Source organism: Juglans regia, chromosome 1 (genome assembly GCF_001411555.2).
Source record: "Juglans regia cultivar Chandler chromosome 1, Walnut 2.0, whole genome shotgun sequence".
Classification (NCBI taxonomy): domain Eukaryota; kingdom Viridiplantae; phylum Streptophyta; class Magnoliopsida; order Fagales; family Juglandaceae; genus Juglans; species Juglans regia.
In genome coordinates this window covers 13,195,876-13,211,758 of record NC_049901.1, presented here as the reverse complement: position 1 = coordinate 13,211,758, position 15,883 = coordinate 13,195,876, and the positions used below count along the sequence as shown (strand labels likewise).

The window sequence follows — 15,883 nt, the reverse complement described above, 5'->3', positions numbered from 1 at the left end:
TTATTAATTAAACATGATTATTTGCTAATTTTTTTACATATAAGGAAAATGGAGATCATCATATTCTCATTATTGGAAAACTAAACTGATATATAGTGGGTTATCCCAAATTCCCAACAGTTAATTTATTTCCCTTACTGGAAACACTAGCTAAGTGTGTTTTGACAAGAGAGAATTAAGGGCCATGGCATACTAATTTCTGCATGTGCTTCCATCTTTACATAAGATGACTATATAAAAAATTATAATTCCATCTCTATTTGTTTCCATATCTTCGTCCACGATTAACATTATCTCTCCATTTTGAAGGAAGTAGAATATTTTCTATGGTTTGTATTTTACTTAAGATCGAGAGTATATTTTAGTATGAGGTATTTCGCTCATTGTTTTTCAAAAAATTTTGGACAGATAAATAAAATAAAATAATTATATACTATACTCTCATCTTATTAATAAGGGGTGATATTATATGACACGACCCACGAATTCGATACGAACACGACATAAAATAAGCAGGTTTAAATTTGATATAAATAAGTTTGACGCAAAAGGGGTTGACCCGATCATAAGACACGATTAACAAGTGAGTCAATTGCGAGTCAACCGTGAAACCTACAATCAATTCATATAATACGAATAAATTATATTTTTAATTTTTATAAATGTTTAATCTTATATATCTTTTGTTGTTGTTAGGAATATTTAATATTAATATCACTATTTGATTACATTATATCTCAAACTATTAATCTTGTTTGTTAATATATAATTCTATTTTATGAAAATATTAGTTTTCTTATATATTATTAGTTTGAATATTGATAATAAAATATTTTATCACGAATCGGCTGTAATTGTGAATTTTTTATATAATTATTATTGGATTATATATGAAATTATATTATTTGGATAAAAAAATAAATATACGGGTTAGATCAACCAGTTTATATGAAACAAGTTAAACGAGTTGAAGCGAGTTAAATAGATTGAAAGAGATTAAATGAGTCGTATCTAGATTAACTTAATAAAAATTAATTATTAAACTAATTAGATGAATTATATCTTGTCATCGGTGAATTAAACGGGTGGAATTTAAAATGACTCATATAATTTAATATTCATAATTTTACATGACAAAATAGGATGGCACGAATTGCTTGCTAATCTTGTCATAGACATGACATGTAACTTTTATCTTCTTTATAAAAAATAAAAAAAAAAACATATAACTTTCATCGCTCTCTATGGTTTTTTTTTTCTTTCAAAATTTCCCTTAAATGCATTACTAAAAATGGAATAATTCAGAGAAAAAAAAAAGTTAGGTATCCCGTTGGGAGATCTTGCTTCTTTTTTTTTTATTATTATTATTTATTATTATTATTATTATTATTTATTATTTATTATTTATTATTTATTTTTATTTTTATCTTAGGGATTAAGAAAATATTATTTAATAATATTATAATTTTTTTTAAAATATTAAAAAATATTAAAAAAATAATATGATAAAAAAAAAAAACTTTGAATTTAGCGGTGTAGACCCACTAAAAAAAAATGGAATACAAAGAAAGATTCGGGATTCCGGTAAAAACACAAATATATCGAATCTCAAGGACAATATTGCAATTTTAAGTTTTAATCAAGGTGCCTTCCGTGTTGTTCAAACAATCTTTTTTATGCACTCGCCTCTCTCATCTGTAGTCACTTCTTTTTCTCTCTGCTAGGGTTTTGATCGAATTTCAGAACGATTTCAATGGTAATCTCCTTTTTCCAAGATATGAAGTCCAATCTAGTTCATAATCTCTCAGATTATTAAGAAGCTTTTATTGTTTCTACGATTTTTTGAAAATTCTCAGGAAGGTGGGGGCAATCTAGAGGCTGCGATAGAGCAATTGCTGAATGTGGAGAAACAGATGAGGCTGGCTGGTGATGTGGCCGGCACCAAAAAGGCTGTCACTGACATTCTTCTGCTCTGCTTCGAGGCGCGAGCCTGGACGACCCTCAACGATCAGATTGTTCTCTTGTCGAAGCGCCGGGGTCAGCTTAAGCAGGTATCTCAGGGTTCTGGAGGAATTGTATCTGTGGTTGATTTGTTGGTTCGGTTTAAATTTGTGTTCATTTCGGTTGCTGCTGTGGTGGGTATATAGTGATTTAGGAACAGTAGCCTGGTTGAATCTTTAATGTTTGATTCAGGGTTTTGGGTGTTTTTTCACTCTGGGCAGGGTTCTGGTTGTTTTAACAGTGTATTAGTTTCCCTTTATCGACGATTTGACAAGAAAAACTGGGAAGAGGGGGGGTCGAGGTACACGAGTATGAGACTTGATTTTATGGTGCATGAGTTTTGTATACTTAGGTAACGATTATTTTTGTTCCAATTCTCTTTTTAGGTGCCGTTTGTTCAAAATTTATTCGAGTTGACAGTGTAATTAGGACTTGATGCATGGTAAAAGAGAATTCCTCCTTTTAAACATAGTTATACAAAGGTGATTTTACATGCCGAATTATTAATCAGTTTTCCCATGAGTTCAATTTTTTAGTTAACTTTTTGCTGAGTCAAGACTTCCCAACTAAGCGTGTAACTTAATTTTTGTAAAAAGCTGTGTAGATGTAGTAGTTCTCATAATATTTGGTCAGCAGGCTTTCAATTTATGCGCTTAGCTTGATTGTGCTTACTGTTTCATGTAATTTTTTTAATCTCGTTCATTTTAAATTGTGGCATTAAAGCATTAATTGAAATATTTTGGGGCTCTGGATATTTAGGTAGGACATATCCCTTTTTGAGACACATTAGTTGGAATGTACGTACTTGTTTATGTTTGTAAGCATATGGTGGCATTGTTTATCTTAGTTTTAGTTATCTTGAGCAAATAATAACACATCAACAAATTGACCAGTAATATCTTATGTGCTGCATTGGATCATAAAATGATATGGACGACAGACTGCAATATTATTTAGAAGGGAATCTTGGTTTGTTGCAAATTAACATTAATTGAAATATTTTGGGGCTCTGGATATTTAGGTAGGACATATCCCTTTTTGAGACACATTAGTTGGAATGTACGTACTTGTTTATGTTTGTAAGTATGTGGTGGCATTGTTTATTTTAGTTTTAGTCATCTTGAGCAAATAATAACACATCAACAAATTGACCAGTAATATCTTATGTGCTGCAATGGATCATAAAATGATATGGACTACGGACTGCAATATTATTTAGAAGGGAATCTTGGTTTGTTGCAAATTAACAGACAGGTTATTGAGGCTATTGACTATATGAAGGATTTTTTTAAAGTACTATATGAAGAAATTAGTATGGTATGTCTATGCATATTCTTGCACGCAATTGTATGATCTCATATGGATTTGAGTGGATCTGTACTTATGTATGGCGTGCCAAGTGAATTTGCGTGCCCTAGGCATGGTCTGCTTTGAACTGCATTTAATTTATTGTGGTATGTTTCAAGAGTTTAAATCATCTATGCATCAGTTTTTTTATAAGTAGATAAAGACTGGGGTTACAGAATCCTGAAATAATCTACGCTTCACTTGAGATGCTGAAAACAACGATAATTTTAGTGGTAAATCACTTATTTAAATAGCAGCTAACAGTTATTTGGTTCTTTCCTCTCTCTCTCATGTGGGTATTTTGTTTTTCAACGCAAAAGATTTGGTCAATATTTTTTTCATGGAGCTTTCTGTTTTTACACAGGCTGTAACTGCCATGGTCCAGCAAGCAATGCAGTATATAGATGAGACACCAGACCTTGAAAGTCGTATAGAACTCATTAAAACACTAAACAATGTATCTGCGGGGAAGGTAAACGTATTTTGATAAGTTTCATGCCTGTAATCATGTAGCTAGTTTACCACTATATTTCTTATTGTGCTTTGTTTAAAAAAAGTCCATTGCCCTTTAGATATATGTTGAGATTGAAAGAGCGAGGTTGATCAAGAAACTTGCAAAGATCAAGGAAGAACAGGGGCTTATAGCTGAAGCTGCAGACTTGATGCAAGAAATTGCGGTAAGTTTAGGTTGTCTCATTTCGTGATAGCATTCTTATATATTTTATTCCGATCTAAGAACTCAATCAATAGTTGGAGTTATGAGACATGCATTCTTTTTCCTTGTACATCTTTTTGATTATCAAGCTTTGCAGGTGGAAACTTTTGGTGCCATGGCGAAAACCGAGAAAATTGCATTCATTCTTGAACAAGTATGTGCCTGCCTTTTCTGTTCTCAGGACCTGTGGTCGTTAGAAGGAGACTTCTCGTTTTTTTTTTTTTTTTCTCATGGAGCCCTGAGTGGAGGGGGGGGAGTTGTTTTGAAACTGATGGGAGTAACATTGCTTGGTTGATAAATTCCCAGGTACGTTTGTGCTTAGACCGCCAGGATTATGTTCGTGCTCAGATATTGTCAAGGAAGATCAGTCCAAGAGTTTTTGATGCTGATACTTCAAAAGAAAAGAAAAAGCCCAAAGAAGGCGACAACATTGTTGAAGAGCCTCCTGCTGACATACCATCTTTGTTGGAGTTGAAGCGAATCTACTATGAATTAATGATAAGGTACATTGGTCCTACCTTTTTTTTCTTCACTGGAATTTATTTTTTTATCTTTTGTTATGATCTTCTTGTTTATGATCGGTTTTTGATTCTCTTGTGAGGTTTTATTGAAGTCACATTCTTAGCTCTTCATGTATGATTGCCCTGGTGTCTCTGTTTAGTGTGCTTTGTGTTGGTGAAAGTATTTTGCACTGTAAAAGGTTTTACATATAAAAGCACCTTCAGAAAGTGAAATTGATACACAAGTACCCAGTGATATCTTCTTAGAAAAAATGTCTTGTGAGAAGTTGAATTGTTTCTAATTCTAGGGGCATGGGTTAATAGCATATATTATTCTGGCACTAGTTGTACTCCACATGCTTTCTTACTGGATTTGAGTGTTTTTTTTTTTTTTTTTATCAGTAAAGAAGAATTTTATTTATGAGAAAAGTAGGCATAGCCCAAATACATGGGACATAGACAAGAGCAACACCTATGCATGATTGTCTAAAGATACAAGGAAGTCATTAATGTTCATGCCTTTAAAATCTATTACAAACAACCGATGGAATAAAGATACTGGATTTGAGTTATTAATGACTTGATTGTTCCACATTTGTTTTCCTTCATTCACATTCTGTGCTGTTTACTTGTTTCTACAACAATATCAGACTTTATTAGTTGGCCATATCTGTCTTGGCTGCTGCTGTGTACTTGGGCTTTGCCTTCTCTTATGAATAAAACTTCTTGATTACCTATAAAAAAAAAAATTTCTTGGCTGCTAGTCAAGTTGGTTTTAGCTATACTATGTAACTATGTCAGTTTTATCCTATGAACCAGTAATGTGTAAACCATGCGAAACCAAGACCAATCAATATCTGAACGAACGGAACCAATTTGAACTTGTATAATAGTTTCCATTGCAAAATCAATTCATAGGATATATATATATATATATATGTATATTTATATATGTGTGTGTGTGTGTGAGTAATTCAAGAAATATGAATGTTGGATAGGATTTGATTTATTTCAGGAATAAAAAAAATAAATAGGATTGATTATGTATCACAATTTCCAAATAATTGTTTCCTATTAAAAAAATGTATCACAATTTCATCACTAGGCTTTTCTGTAAATATATTGATAAGGTAGTTTGGTACCCAAACTGTATCAATTATCGTGATCCTCATTATACAAATGATCATGATCCACGTGTGCATAATTCATGTTAGGATCTACCGAAGATTTATTTTTGGGTACAGAGCATACAACAAAAGAGTTTTCCATTTATATCGGTCATAAATCAAAAAAAGAAAAAGCAGACAGGAACAGTTTGATCCTCCCTGTCAAAAATATAAAAATAAAATAGACCTATCAAAAGTTTGATCCTCTAAGCAAGCAGGTTTTGGGTTATTGTTCACAGTTTCATGTCGTGAGCGTTGTGATAATGATGATTTACTGTTACTTTAAGAAGCGATAAAATTCTCTTTATTTTACACTAGTGCTAGCTGTTCTAGGCTGTGAACCACAACTGAATTCGGTTATGAGCTCTGTGAATTTCATCTGTTGCTTGGTGCAGATGCTAGAGGTAGAAAATGGATTAAATGGTCCTGTGATTTGGTAGGAAGAATAATACACATGAATTCTTATGGTTACAATGTTTTTGGTGGGCATGGGCTTATAAAAAAAATGTCTTTCTTATAGAATGTATTTAGGTGTTTTCTTTTGTATACGTCTTGTGTACATGGGTTTTATTTCATTCGATGAATAAAATTGTCTTTCTTATTAAAAAAAAAAAAAGTTTTTGGTGGGCCGTTCTGTCTTTCGTAAAGATATCCTAGTGCATGTACATTCGAATGCCCACAACCACCATGTCGGAACTTCCACTATCACTAATTTCCTTGGATTTGTAGGACTAATTACGAAGTGAATGTGTAGGTGTCTTCTAAATGGTCTGCTGGATCAGAGAAGTAACTCTCTAACCATAGATCTACTCAAACCATGTCAATCCTGATATCTGGAAAGACGTCCAAAACACAACATTATTATTTTTTGATTGGTAATTAAGGTATTTATTCATAAAAGTAGGCAAAGCTTAAGTACACAGGGAGTGTACATGAGAAATACCTAACTAGAGTTTACAACTGATGGTAAAAAGTCATATACATTTAGTCCGTTGCAAACAATGGCCCCCACCCATGAGAACAATGTTTTAAAGAAAAAGACTTTCAGCTCCTCCATTGTCTTCTCACGGTTTTCGAAGCTTCTATCATTTTGTTCCTCCCATATACACCAACACATGCAAATAGGGATTATTTTCCAGATTTCTGTGACTTGAATTACCTTGGAGACCTCTCCAGCTAGGTAGAAAATCCATCAATCTAAAAGGCATGACCCACGATACGCCAAGTCCTGTAAAAAAATCATCCCACAAAGTCCTCGCCACCTTGCAGAAACACAACATTATACTATCCGCAAAATTGATTCTGGAGAACTGTCTTTATTGATGATGCTCGATGTGAGGATTATATTTTTGCTTTTATCGTATGCTTGATCTTTCATTATCTCTGTAGGTATTATACCCATAACAATGACTACCTTGAAATTTGCCGTTGCTACAAGGCAATTTATGACATTCCCTCTGTCAAAGAAAACCCAGTGCAGTGGATTCCGGTAAAGCTCTTTTACATTCCATCTCTTTCCTAATACTGTTGGAACTTCCTCTGACATTGCCCTTCTTGTAGATCCTGAGGAAAATCTGTTGGTACTTAGTGCTGTCACCACACGATCCGATGCAGTCAAGCCTTCTTAATTCCACCTTGGAGGACAAGAATCTCTCCGAAATTCAAAATTTCAGGCACGTCTTTTCATTTGTGTTATATTCTTGTTTTCATATCTTCCTCTGCTTTACTTGTTCAATATCTGCTGTTATTATTGGTTGATGCTGGAGGCTTTGTGTTTGATGTTGTGCTATAGGTCGCTATTAAAACAGCTGGTGACGATGGAAGTCATCCAATGGACGTCTCTTTGGGATACATACAAGAATGACTTTGAGAATGAAAAGAGCATGCTTGGAGGTGATTTAGGCGACAAAGCAGCAGAAGACCTTAGACAGAGGATAATTGAACATGTAATTTTCTGTAATTTCAAAGACAGTTAGATGCCTTCCTTTTCACCTAATGTTGTTGGCAATCACTCTATTTATTAGCAATTCATTGGACGATTTTTCAGAATATTCTCGTCGTTTCAAAGTATTACTCAAGGATTAGCTTGAAGAGACTTTCAGAACTGTTGTGCCTCAGTATCCAGGTTTGTTATTGCAACTTTCCTAAAACGCACATGAATATTTTATGACATCCAGTCCTGGTGATTGCGTGATCTGCCTGACACTATTGTTTAATTCATTAGGGTCTGGAAAATTGCACATGAGTATTTTAATTTGCTTAGTTGGTTCCTTTAAATTCAATTTATCTTCCAGTATGAAGCATTGTAATTTTCTTGTCCTCAATTTAGGAGGCTGAGAAGCATCTCTCAGAGATGGTTGTGTCCAAGGCACTTGTGGCAAAGATAGACAGGCCAATGGGAATAGTCTGTTTCCAAACAGCGAAGGATAGCAATGCCATCCTTAATTCGTGGTCAATGAACTTGGAAAAGCTTCTTGATCTTGTCGAGAAGAGTTGCCACCAAATACACAAAGAAACAATGGTTCACAAAGCTGCTCTGAAAGTTTGAAAAAGACACTCCCCCGATTGCGGGTAGAACTCTCTCTCTCTCTCTCTCTCATCTTTATCCTATCTTTATCCCGCATTAGAAATACAAGAAAATGAATTGAACACTTCTTTCAGGTGACACTGCGACTTAATCCTTCTTTACAGCTTGCTATAATGAAGATGTCATTTTCAGGACTTAAGAGGTGCTCAAATCAGTATTGAATATTGATCATCGCCTTTGCAGATTGGATTGGTCAGGCATCAATTATCTGGTCTTTTCTCCGCAAGTTATTATTTTGTCTGTCGGGTAAAAAAAATGCCAAACTTGGACATGGTTCTGTATACTAACGGCACATACCTTGCCACTGACTAGTAACTGGAGCCTGAATGGGCTTGTTTTTAGCAGTGGAAAGAAATTTGAGTGCACTCTATTTTTTCTCCTTTTCTGGAGATTGGTCATCTTCCAGATAGTTTCCACCCGATCTCTTTCTTCTTTTTTAATGTTAATTTTATTTTTACGGTGCAACATTTGATTAATGGTGTTATCAGAAATTATTGCTTTCCCATGTGCAATCTTCGTAGTTCAATATCCAATTAGGAAAATACTGGTATGACTTTCAAATGTGGACACCAAATGTGATCACTCATATTTTATTTTATTTTTATTTTTTTAATGATTATGGACGTTTAAAAAATGTTTAACTGTCATATAACTCAATGGAGGTGTGGGCGCTTCGATCTGTGTGCAACAATGCCTGTTATTGAATTGAAATGTCAAACTTAGGTTTGTGGGGGAAATAAAGAAAAGCAAGGTCGGAAGTAGTAGGGTTCTTTTGGCAATACGATTGATCTAAAGTATTCTTAGATGTTTGTTTTCTTGTCACATATCATTCAAATATAAAATATTTTTTAATTTTTAATTTTTAATATTTTCATCTAATTATTATTTAATCATTATAATTTTTTTAATTTTCAAAAAAATAAATACTATTTTCTAAAATTTTAAAACAAAAATTATATTCAAATAATTTTTTAATTTTATAATATTTTTATTTAATTTTTTCTCAAAATTCAATAAAACGTTTTAACTCAAAGTCACTACTATTTATTTGTATATATATATATATATATATATATATATATATTAAGATATTCTAAATATTTAAACCGCATTAAACAGATCAATGCCTGTTCAACCTAGCATTTAGTTGCAATGCAAACAAGCAGGGCGCCCCAACTTTTCCACACTATGCGAGATGTCGTAGTTGTAAACAAAAGCGAGATATAAAGAAGGTGATAGGGTTAATATTACTACGCATTTACTATTTAAGTGTATTTTAATTTTTTTTATTTTTCTTTAACTACTTTTTTAACATCCTTAATCACTAAAAAAAATTTAAAAAAATATAATTTTATTAATACTCACTTTCTTAATTATTAAGTAAAATTAAAAATTAAAAAAAAATTAAATACAAAAATAAATAATAATATGAGATAGTAACTCTATCATTATTTTATAACCAAGTTTGAAGTTCTTCTCGACCTACGGAAGATCAATGCCCTGTCGTGTGAGGCTGCTATGCGAGCTCCTTTCAGCTATGAGAATTCATGGCTTCCGCGCCACTCCACTAAAAAAATAAAAAATATTTTATTTATAAATAAATTATATAAAAATAAATTTATAAATTGATATGATTTAACGTTATATATTAAATTATAAAATTATTTTTATTATAAAATAAATTTAACAAATTTAATAAAATCACGTTAATTTATAAATTTATTTTACGTAATCTACTAAAAAATAGATGATAATTCATTTAGAACTAGAAACCATCGAGAAGGAATAACCTTTTTGGTTTCGGTGCCTAAAATTCGTTACTTTTAGACAGCATTATTCCAAATATAATAATGAATATAATAGGAGTATATGCGAGTGATCATAGTGTGGAAGCAAAAGCCTCCTTTGATTTATTAATTTAGAGTCCATAAGTTCCAATATTTACGATAGCAACAATGCAAACATTTGGCATCTTTACATCATATTCTAGCAAAATGCAGGAAGCTGAGGCCAAAAAGTGCAGAAAAATCCAAATTAGAAAGCTATCAAACACTTGCTTCGTCCTCAACCCACCTTTAACGTGGAAACTTAAAAATAAAGTCACGTGTGCTTCCACGTCTTTAATGACGTCAAAAGGCAAAGATGTGAAGGAATCTCTCCATGATATATAGGAAACGAAATTCTTTGCCCGTACGCATAAAACAACCTCTCTAGAAGGGCACTTGGACTTAATTTTATGAGAAATTAATATAGCCGAACGGGAACGGAACCCTGAAAAGATCTATGCTCTTAATGATTTTGATGAGGCCGGAGCTCTTGCATTTATATATATATATATATATATATATATGAATAAAGAATAATTATTACTTATCATTTTAATTTTTATCATTCTTCTATCATCTTATGATTTAATATTAAGTGATTAAAAATTATTTATTATATTTTAATTATAAATCTATCATATAATGCCACATCATGAAATGATGAAAAGATAATAAAAATTGAGATGATGAATAGATTTTGTTACGTGGTAAAAAACATTAAGATAGTCAACTCAGTCATATTTTTTGCTATTACTTAGCTTGTCTTCAACCGTAGTTTGGAATGAAGAATATTTCTACCAACTCACGAGTAATTTAAAAAAATAAACAAGAAATTAAACTGAGAATACAACCAAGAAAAAGATAAAAATAAGAATAAAAAAGAAAATTATTCAGAGGGTGGAGTATGGTGACCAGGATCCGACCAAGCTGATGCTGGAAATGGGGGCGCGGCACTATGACTAGTCACCGGCGGAAGGTCATGAATCGATGACTGAGCAGGGAAAAACGTAGAAAATGAAGGTGGTGGAGATGAAGAAGACGAAGAAACAAATGAAGCAAGCGGCGAAGAGGAGATTGATGGTGAAGGAGAAGATTGAAAACGAGAAGACATTGAAGATGATAAAACCATCTGATCATACAGGCTGATCATGGGTTGCATCTGAAAATCAACCGACTGATGTGAATAGTCAGCCTGAGAACCATGCAAATGGTGAAGTGGCCGAGTGTGAACAATAGGCTCAGTGGATGTTGGAAGGGCCAAAAGGGTATTTGGAGAATCCGATATTGTAAACTGGGTCGAAGGAGAATGGGCGGTTGAAGATCGGAGGCTGACATTCTCGGGGAAGTTGAGTTTGGCCTTGTTGCCTCTGAACCGGAGGGCGGCTTCGTCGTAGGCTTGTGCTGCAGCTTCTGCAGTGTCGAACGTGCCTAGCCAGACTCTGGCAGCTTTGAACGGATCTCTTATCTCTGCTGCCCATTTGCCCCATGGTCTCTGTCTCACTCCCCTGTACCTTCTTCTTGGTTCTTCTGTATAAGTTTCTTTGTTGTATTCATATGCTGGAGTTGATGCTATTTGTGTTCTTATTGTGGTACTGCTTGTCGGCCTAGTGCTCAAGCCTTCTGTAGCTGTAGATGGATGCATGGAATAAGATCAATAAACCGAGCAAATTTATATACTTTTTTTTAATCTGAAATTAAATACAGAAATGCAGATAAAAGAACTAGAAGAAGTGAGAAGTCAGGGTGGTCCTATTAGCGAGGAATAGAATTAAGTGGTGGTATTGATAGCACAAGATAATCGTTTTTACCTTTTTTTTTTTTCCCATAAAAAGATAAGCTTTATAATAATTAATACCAGTAGATTGTGTATGATCAAGAATAGGCACTAATGCATGCAATATCAAAACGTTTTGAAGGAATTAATTAGTGTATAAAGAATAAGAAAAATAAAGATCATAATATCGCGATAAGGTAAGATAATAGAGCTTAATTTGTCTCAGATTCTTTTTTTCTGTTCATTTGATTTTGATATATATCACGCTGATAATAGTTGACATGCTGTTTCGTTCTAAAATATGTTTGTGTCTCGTGTAAGTTTATTGCTTGATAGCGAATTAAGAACTAGCTAGAAGGTGGCAGATATTTGCAGATCAAGTCTATAGTAGTGAACAGGTCAGGAAAATGCATGGATAAATATTTAGTGCATAATATGAACTGTAGAGGAAACATCCCAAACGAAAAGAAAAAAAAGGGTTCAAACCCGAGGAAATGGAATGACAAAGGGAGGAAAAAAACATTGTATCTGCAAGCGATACGACAGTTCTTCTGTCTTTAAAGCATATATAGTACTAGTAGCTAACCTCTCGGGCCAGAGGATGAACCACCATGTGTATAGTCACCAAAAGCTCTAAAACGACTTGTAGCCGGTTCACAAAACTCTCCACCATCCCCACCCTCCACTTCTCGTTCTCTCTTCTGCTCAACTCCGATATAGGACGAACCAGAAGAATAAGAAGCCCCAGAAGTAGATGCCACGCTTGGTGTCAAACCCAACCCATGATCATCCATCAAGCCACCCGGGACCTTTCCAGAGACCACATGTGTCAAAGCTGACACCATCATCGACATCTCCCTCTCCCTCATCATCCCTGAAAACATCGGAACCTCCATTTCTGCACCAGTACTCGGGCCAGTTTGTGTCGTCTGGTAGTTTAAAAGCCATTCGTCAACCACTGTTTCATCGACTCCAATCCTCCCTGTATGCTCGCGTTTATTTCTCGGATGCGCCACCTTTGGCATACACATGTAATCCTGATGATCTTGCCTTCGCGATCGTTATGTGCAGCTAGCTGCTTCTTAGAGACGGAACGAATTAAAGTGACAACAATCCACGGCGGGTTGCTTTTTTCTTAAGAGGCTTATCTATCTATCTATATATATATATATACGTGTGCGTGTGTGATCTGTGTGTGCGGTTAATAATACTCATGTGGGAAACCATGTTTAAGCGCCGCCGAGAAAAGTGGTCAAGTCGGTTGGCACTTGGCAGGCCGGGTTAATTCGCCAACTTCGTCTACTTGAAGCAATTACGTACGTACTTATATTCGTAAATAAGCGCATTGGTCATGTATCTTTACAAAATACAAATTAATAATTTAAGACTGAAATCACTCATAAATTGGTAAAAAAAAAAGAGTTATTTGTTAATTATTTGCAGTGATATGGGAAACAAAAACGTTGAGCTGCTTAATCCTGTTTGGGTCAAAATATGGTGTGAACGTCAAAAGCAATAGAGGTGGGATATAAGTTTGGGGCACTGGGTGGAACCAACGTGACGGCTAGTGTCTTGTCGGTGTTGAAAGCTGAGACCGAGAGAGTAATACAGAAGCCGACATAAAAGCCATTCCCATAAAGGCGAAGACTATTAGAATATTAAGTTAAACTGCATCTATTTATAAATAAATAGTAATAAATTAAGTAAATAAAATGAGTTATATAGAATTTATTTAAAATAAATTTAAATGTATTTGAATGTTAAAATAAGTTTAGTATTATTTATAAAAAATTAAAAAAAATTGTGGTCTTATGTATAAAAATATGTTGAATTGAAAAAAATTATGAATTTAATGTATAACGAGATTTTGAATTGAGATAAGTTTAATAATTTGAAAGTTAGTTATTTAAATATTAGACTTAATTAAATATTAGATTGAACTGAATTATTCTCAATTAAATCTTACAACCAAACAAGATAGCACCTTAGTTTGTATATGATTTTACTATCCAATCCAGTCCTAGCCATTTTTTTACGCTCATAACCTGAACAGTTGTCTTATAAAAATGTTACTATGTATACGGGAAAGTCGGCGTTAATCTTTCTTGCCGATCGTAGGCATGCATAGTTGATTCACACCCTATACCTCGTTGACAATTGGAATGGGTGCAAAGGTTCTTAATTATTATCTTTATCTAAAGATTGCTTTTTGAGGTGGAAAAAGGGCCAGCTGTACCTTCTAATTCATTGCGACCATTTTGTGTGAAACCAAATTCATAAAATTTGGCTCTTTATGTGTTGCTTTGCTCTCACTCTAAAAGATAACGAGTTTAAAATGCAATACTGTATGAGATACTACTTTTCTCAGTCCTTAAGTGAAATGGAGATAAACAGACGACGACGTATACAAGATTTATTGAGCATTAATACTACCGATTATGAGATATGTGGCAATCTAGCTGGGAGTAGAGTGTAGTACGTATAATATATATCCTGGTATATGCCCGGTCTATTGAGTTCAACTTGGCCTATGATTCAAACCATAGTACAATACGATTAAAGATGTTTTATTGTCGTTGTTTAATGTTTATCCTCTACTTGATTATTAAAGCCGATCGAGTATCCAAAGAAAAGGAAACATCCTTTGTCAACTGTCAGCAATGTTAATGATGACGTGGACGTCCGTGATTTGTTGACGCAACGGTGGTTATTTTAGAAAAACCAAGTGGACGTTGTCCATCCTACAATCTCTTCAAACGGACGACTTCAGTCAAAGCAAAACGCGTTTTTTTAGGTGTGGCAAATATTGCTTCTTTTTTTTTTCTTTTTTTTTTGTTGCTGTTCATATTGTTTAGTATTTTTGTTAAGTTATGAGAGAATCAGACAGCCCAACTACTTCGTCTGAACGTATGGACCACAATCATATGGTTTTCCATTTTTAGATGTCGATCGATCGACATAGCCAAAATATAAAATATACATGCACGGTACTGCTGCTGGTGCAGACGGTGATGTCAGTTTTTTTCGTGAATTTTATAAAACATTATTTTGTTTGGTAAGATAAAGGATAGAAATTAAATTCTAGTAAAGATTTAAAACAAAAAGTATATCATTTAAGTAAATTTTTTTTATATAAATCTTTTTCAACTTCTTTATACTCCACACTTCATATTTTTTTTTTTAATTTTTATTATTTTTTTCTTTTATCAAATATTTATTATATGAATAATGAATAGAAAATTTAAAATAATTTAAAAAAAAATAAACTCAAAAAAATTTTTTAAAAAAATATTAAAATTTTTTTAAAATTTTTAAAATTTAAGAAAATATAGAGTGTGGGGTGTAGTAGAGGTTGTGTAGCAAAACTCATTTTTTTTTTGGGTGAATATAAGTCTAGAGAACTAATATGTGAAACAGTTAAATCTGTGCTGTCACCTAGAACCACCTCATCAATTCCATCATATTAAGAAGGAATTGACAGATTGGGTAAATCACCAGTGATATTATGAGAGACTGCAGAATCGATCAACCATTTATTTTCTCTAGATTTTGATGTAGCAGTACAGTTAACTGACATTTCAGTGGACTGAAGTTGAGGACACGATTTTGCTGTGTGGCCCAATTGATCACAGAACTGGCATTTGGGCTGATAGCGTTTTTGGGCTGAGTTGTTGCGGCCCGAATGATTATTTGAGTGATGGTAATCTTTTTGTTGCCCATTGCCTATGTGAGAAAGACCACGAGAGGGCCCATTGCCCGTGCGTGAGGCTCCTCTTCCAGAGTTGTTGCCATGGAAGTTAGGGTTCCTGGAAGTAGAGTTGGCGGCAGCGACAAGCTGTGGCAGCAGCGACAAGCTGTGTGGTGGCAGCCTCCATGTGACACAGGTAGCTCTCGTGTCCAACGAGCAAGTCGTGGAGCTCTTCAAAAGCAAGAAGTTTCTCTGTTGCTCGAATAGGAGCAGCGATGT

General features: G+C 33.9%; 2 protein-coding genes across 4 annotated transcripts; one reads left to right on the top strand and one right to left on the bottom strand.

Annotated features, from left to right (window-relative positions):
- Positions 1 to 1,640: 1,640 nt before the first annotated feature.
- On the top strand, positions 1,641 to 8,818 carry LOC108980340 (26S proteasome non-ATPase regulatory subunit 12 homolog A-like). Of its 3 annotated transcripts, none has more exons than XM_035693014.1 (12): positions 1,641 to 1,756; positions 1,857 to 2,051; positions 3,713 to 3,820; positions 3,921 to 4,025; positions 4,161 to 4,217; positions 4,370 to 4,566; positions 7,119 to 7,218; positions 7,290 to 7,402; positions 7,522 to 7,675; positions 7,777 to 7,854; positions 8,059 to 8,300; positions 8,391 to 8,818. In XM_035693014.1, the coding sequence occupies exons 1-11, from the start codon at positions 1,754 to 1,756 to the stop codon at positions 8,275 to 8,277; spliced, it is 1,329 nt and encodes a 442-aa protein (XP_035548907.1). In that variant the 5' UTR covers positions 1,641 to 1,753; the 3' UTR covers positions 8,278 to 8,300; positions 8,391 to 8,818. The 3 variants fall into 3 exon arrangements, with proteins under 3 accessions (XP_035548907.1, XP_035548911.1, XP_035548909.1); XM_035693018.1 differs by having other exon boundaries at positions 8,449 to 8,810; XM_035693016.1 differs by having other exon boundaries at positions 8,421 to 8,810.
- A 2,002-nt stretch (positions 8,819 to 10,820) lies between these two features.
- On the bottom strand, positions 10,821 to 13,060 carry LOC108980339 (ethylene-responsive transcription factor ABR1-like). The gene is made up of 2 exons (XM_018951221.2): positions 12,503 to 13,060; positions 10,821 to 11,768 (listed from the first exon to the last, which is right to left on the bottom strand). The coding sequence occupies exons 1-2, from the start codon at positions 12,945 to 12,947 to the stop codon at positions 11,029 to 11,031; spliced, it is 1,185 nt and encodes a 394-aa protein (XP_018806766.2). The 5' UTR covers positions 12,948 to 13,060; the 3' UTR covers positions 10,821 to 11,028.
- Positions 13,061 to 15,883: the final 2,823 nt, after the last annotated feature.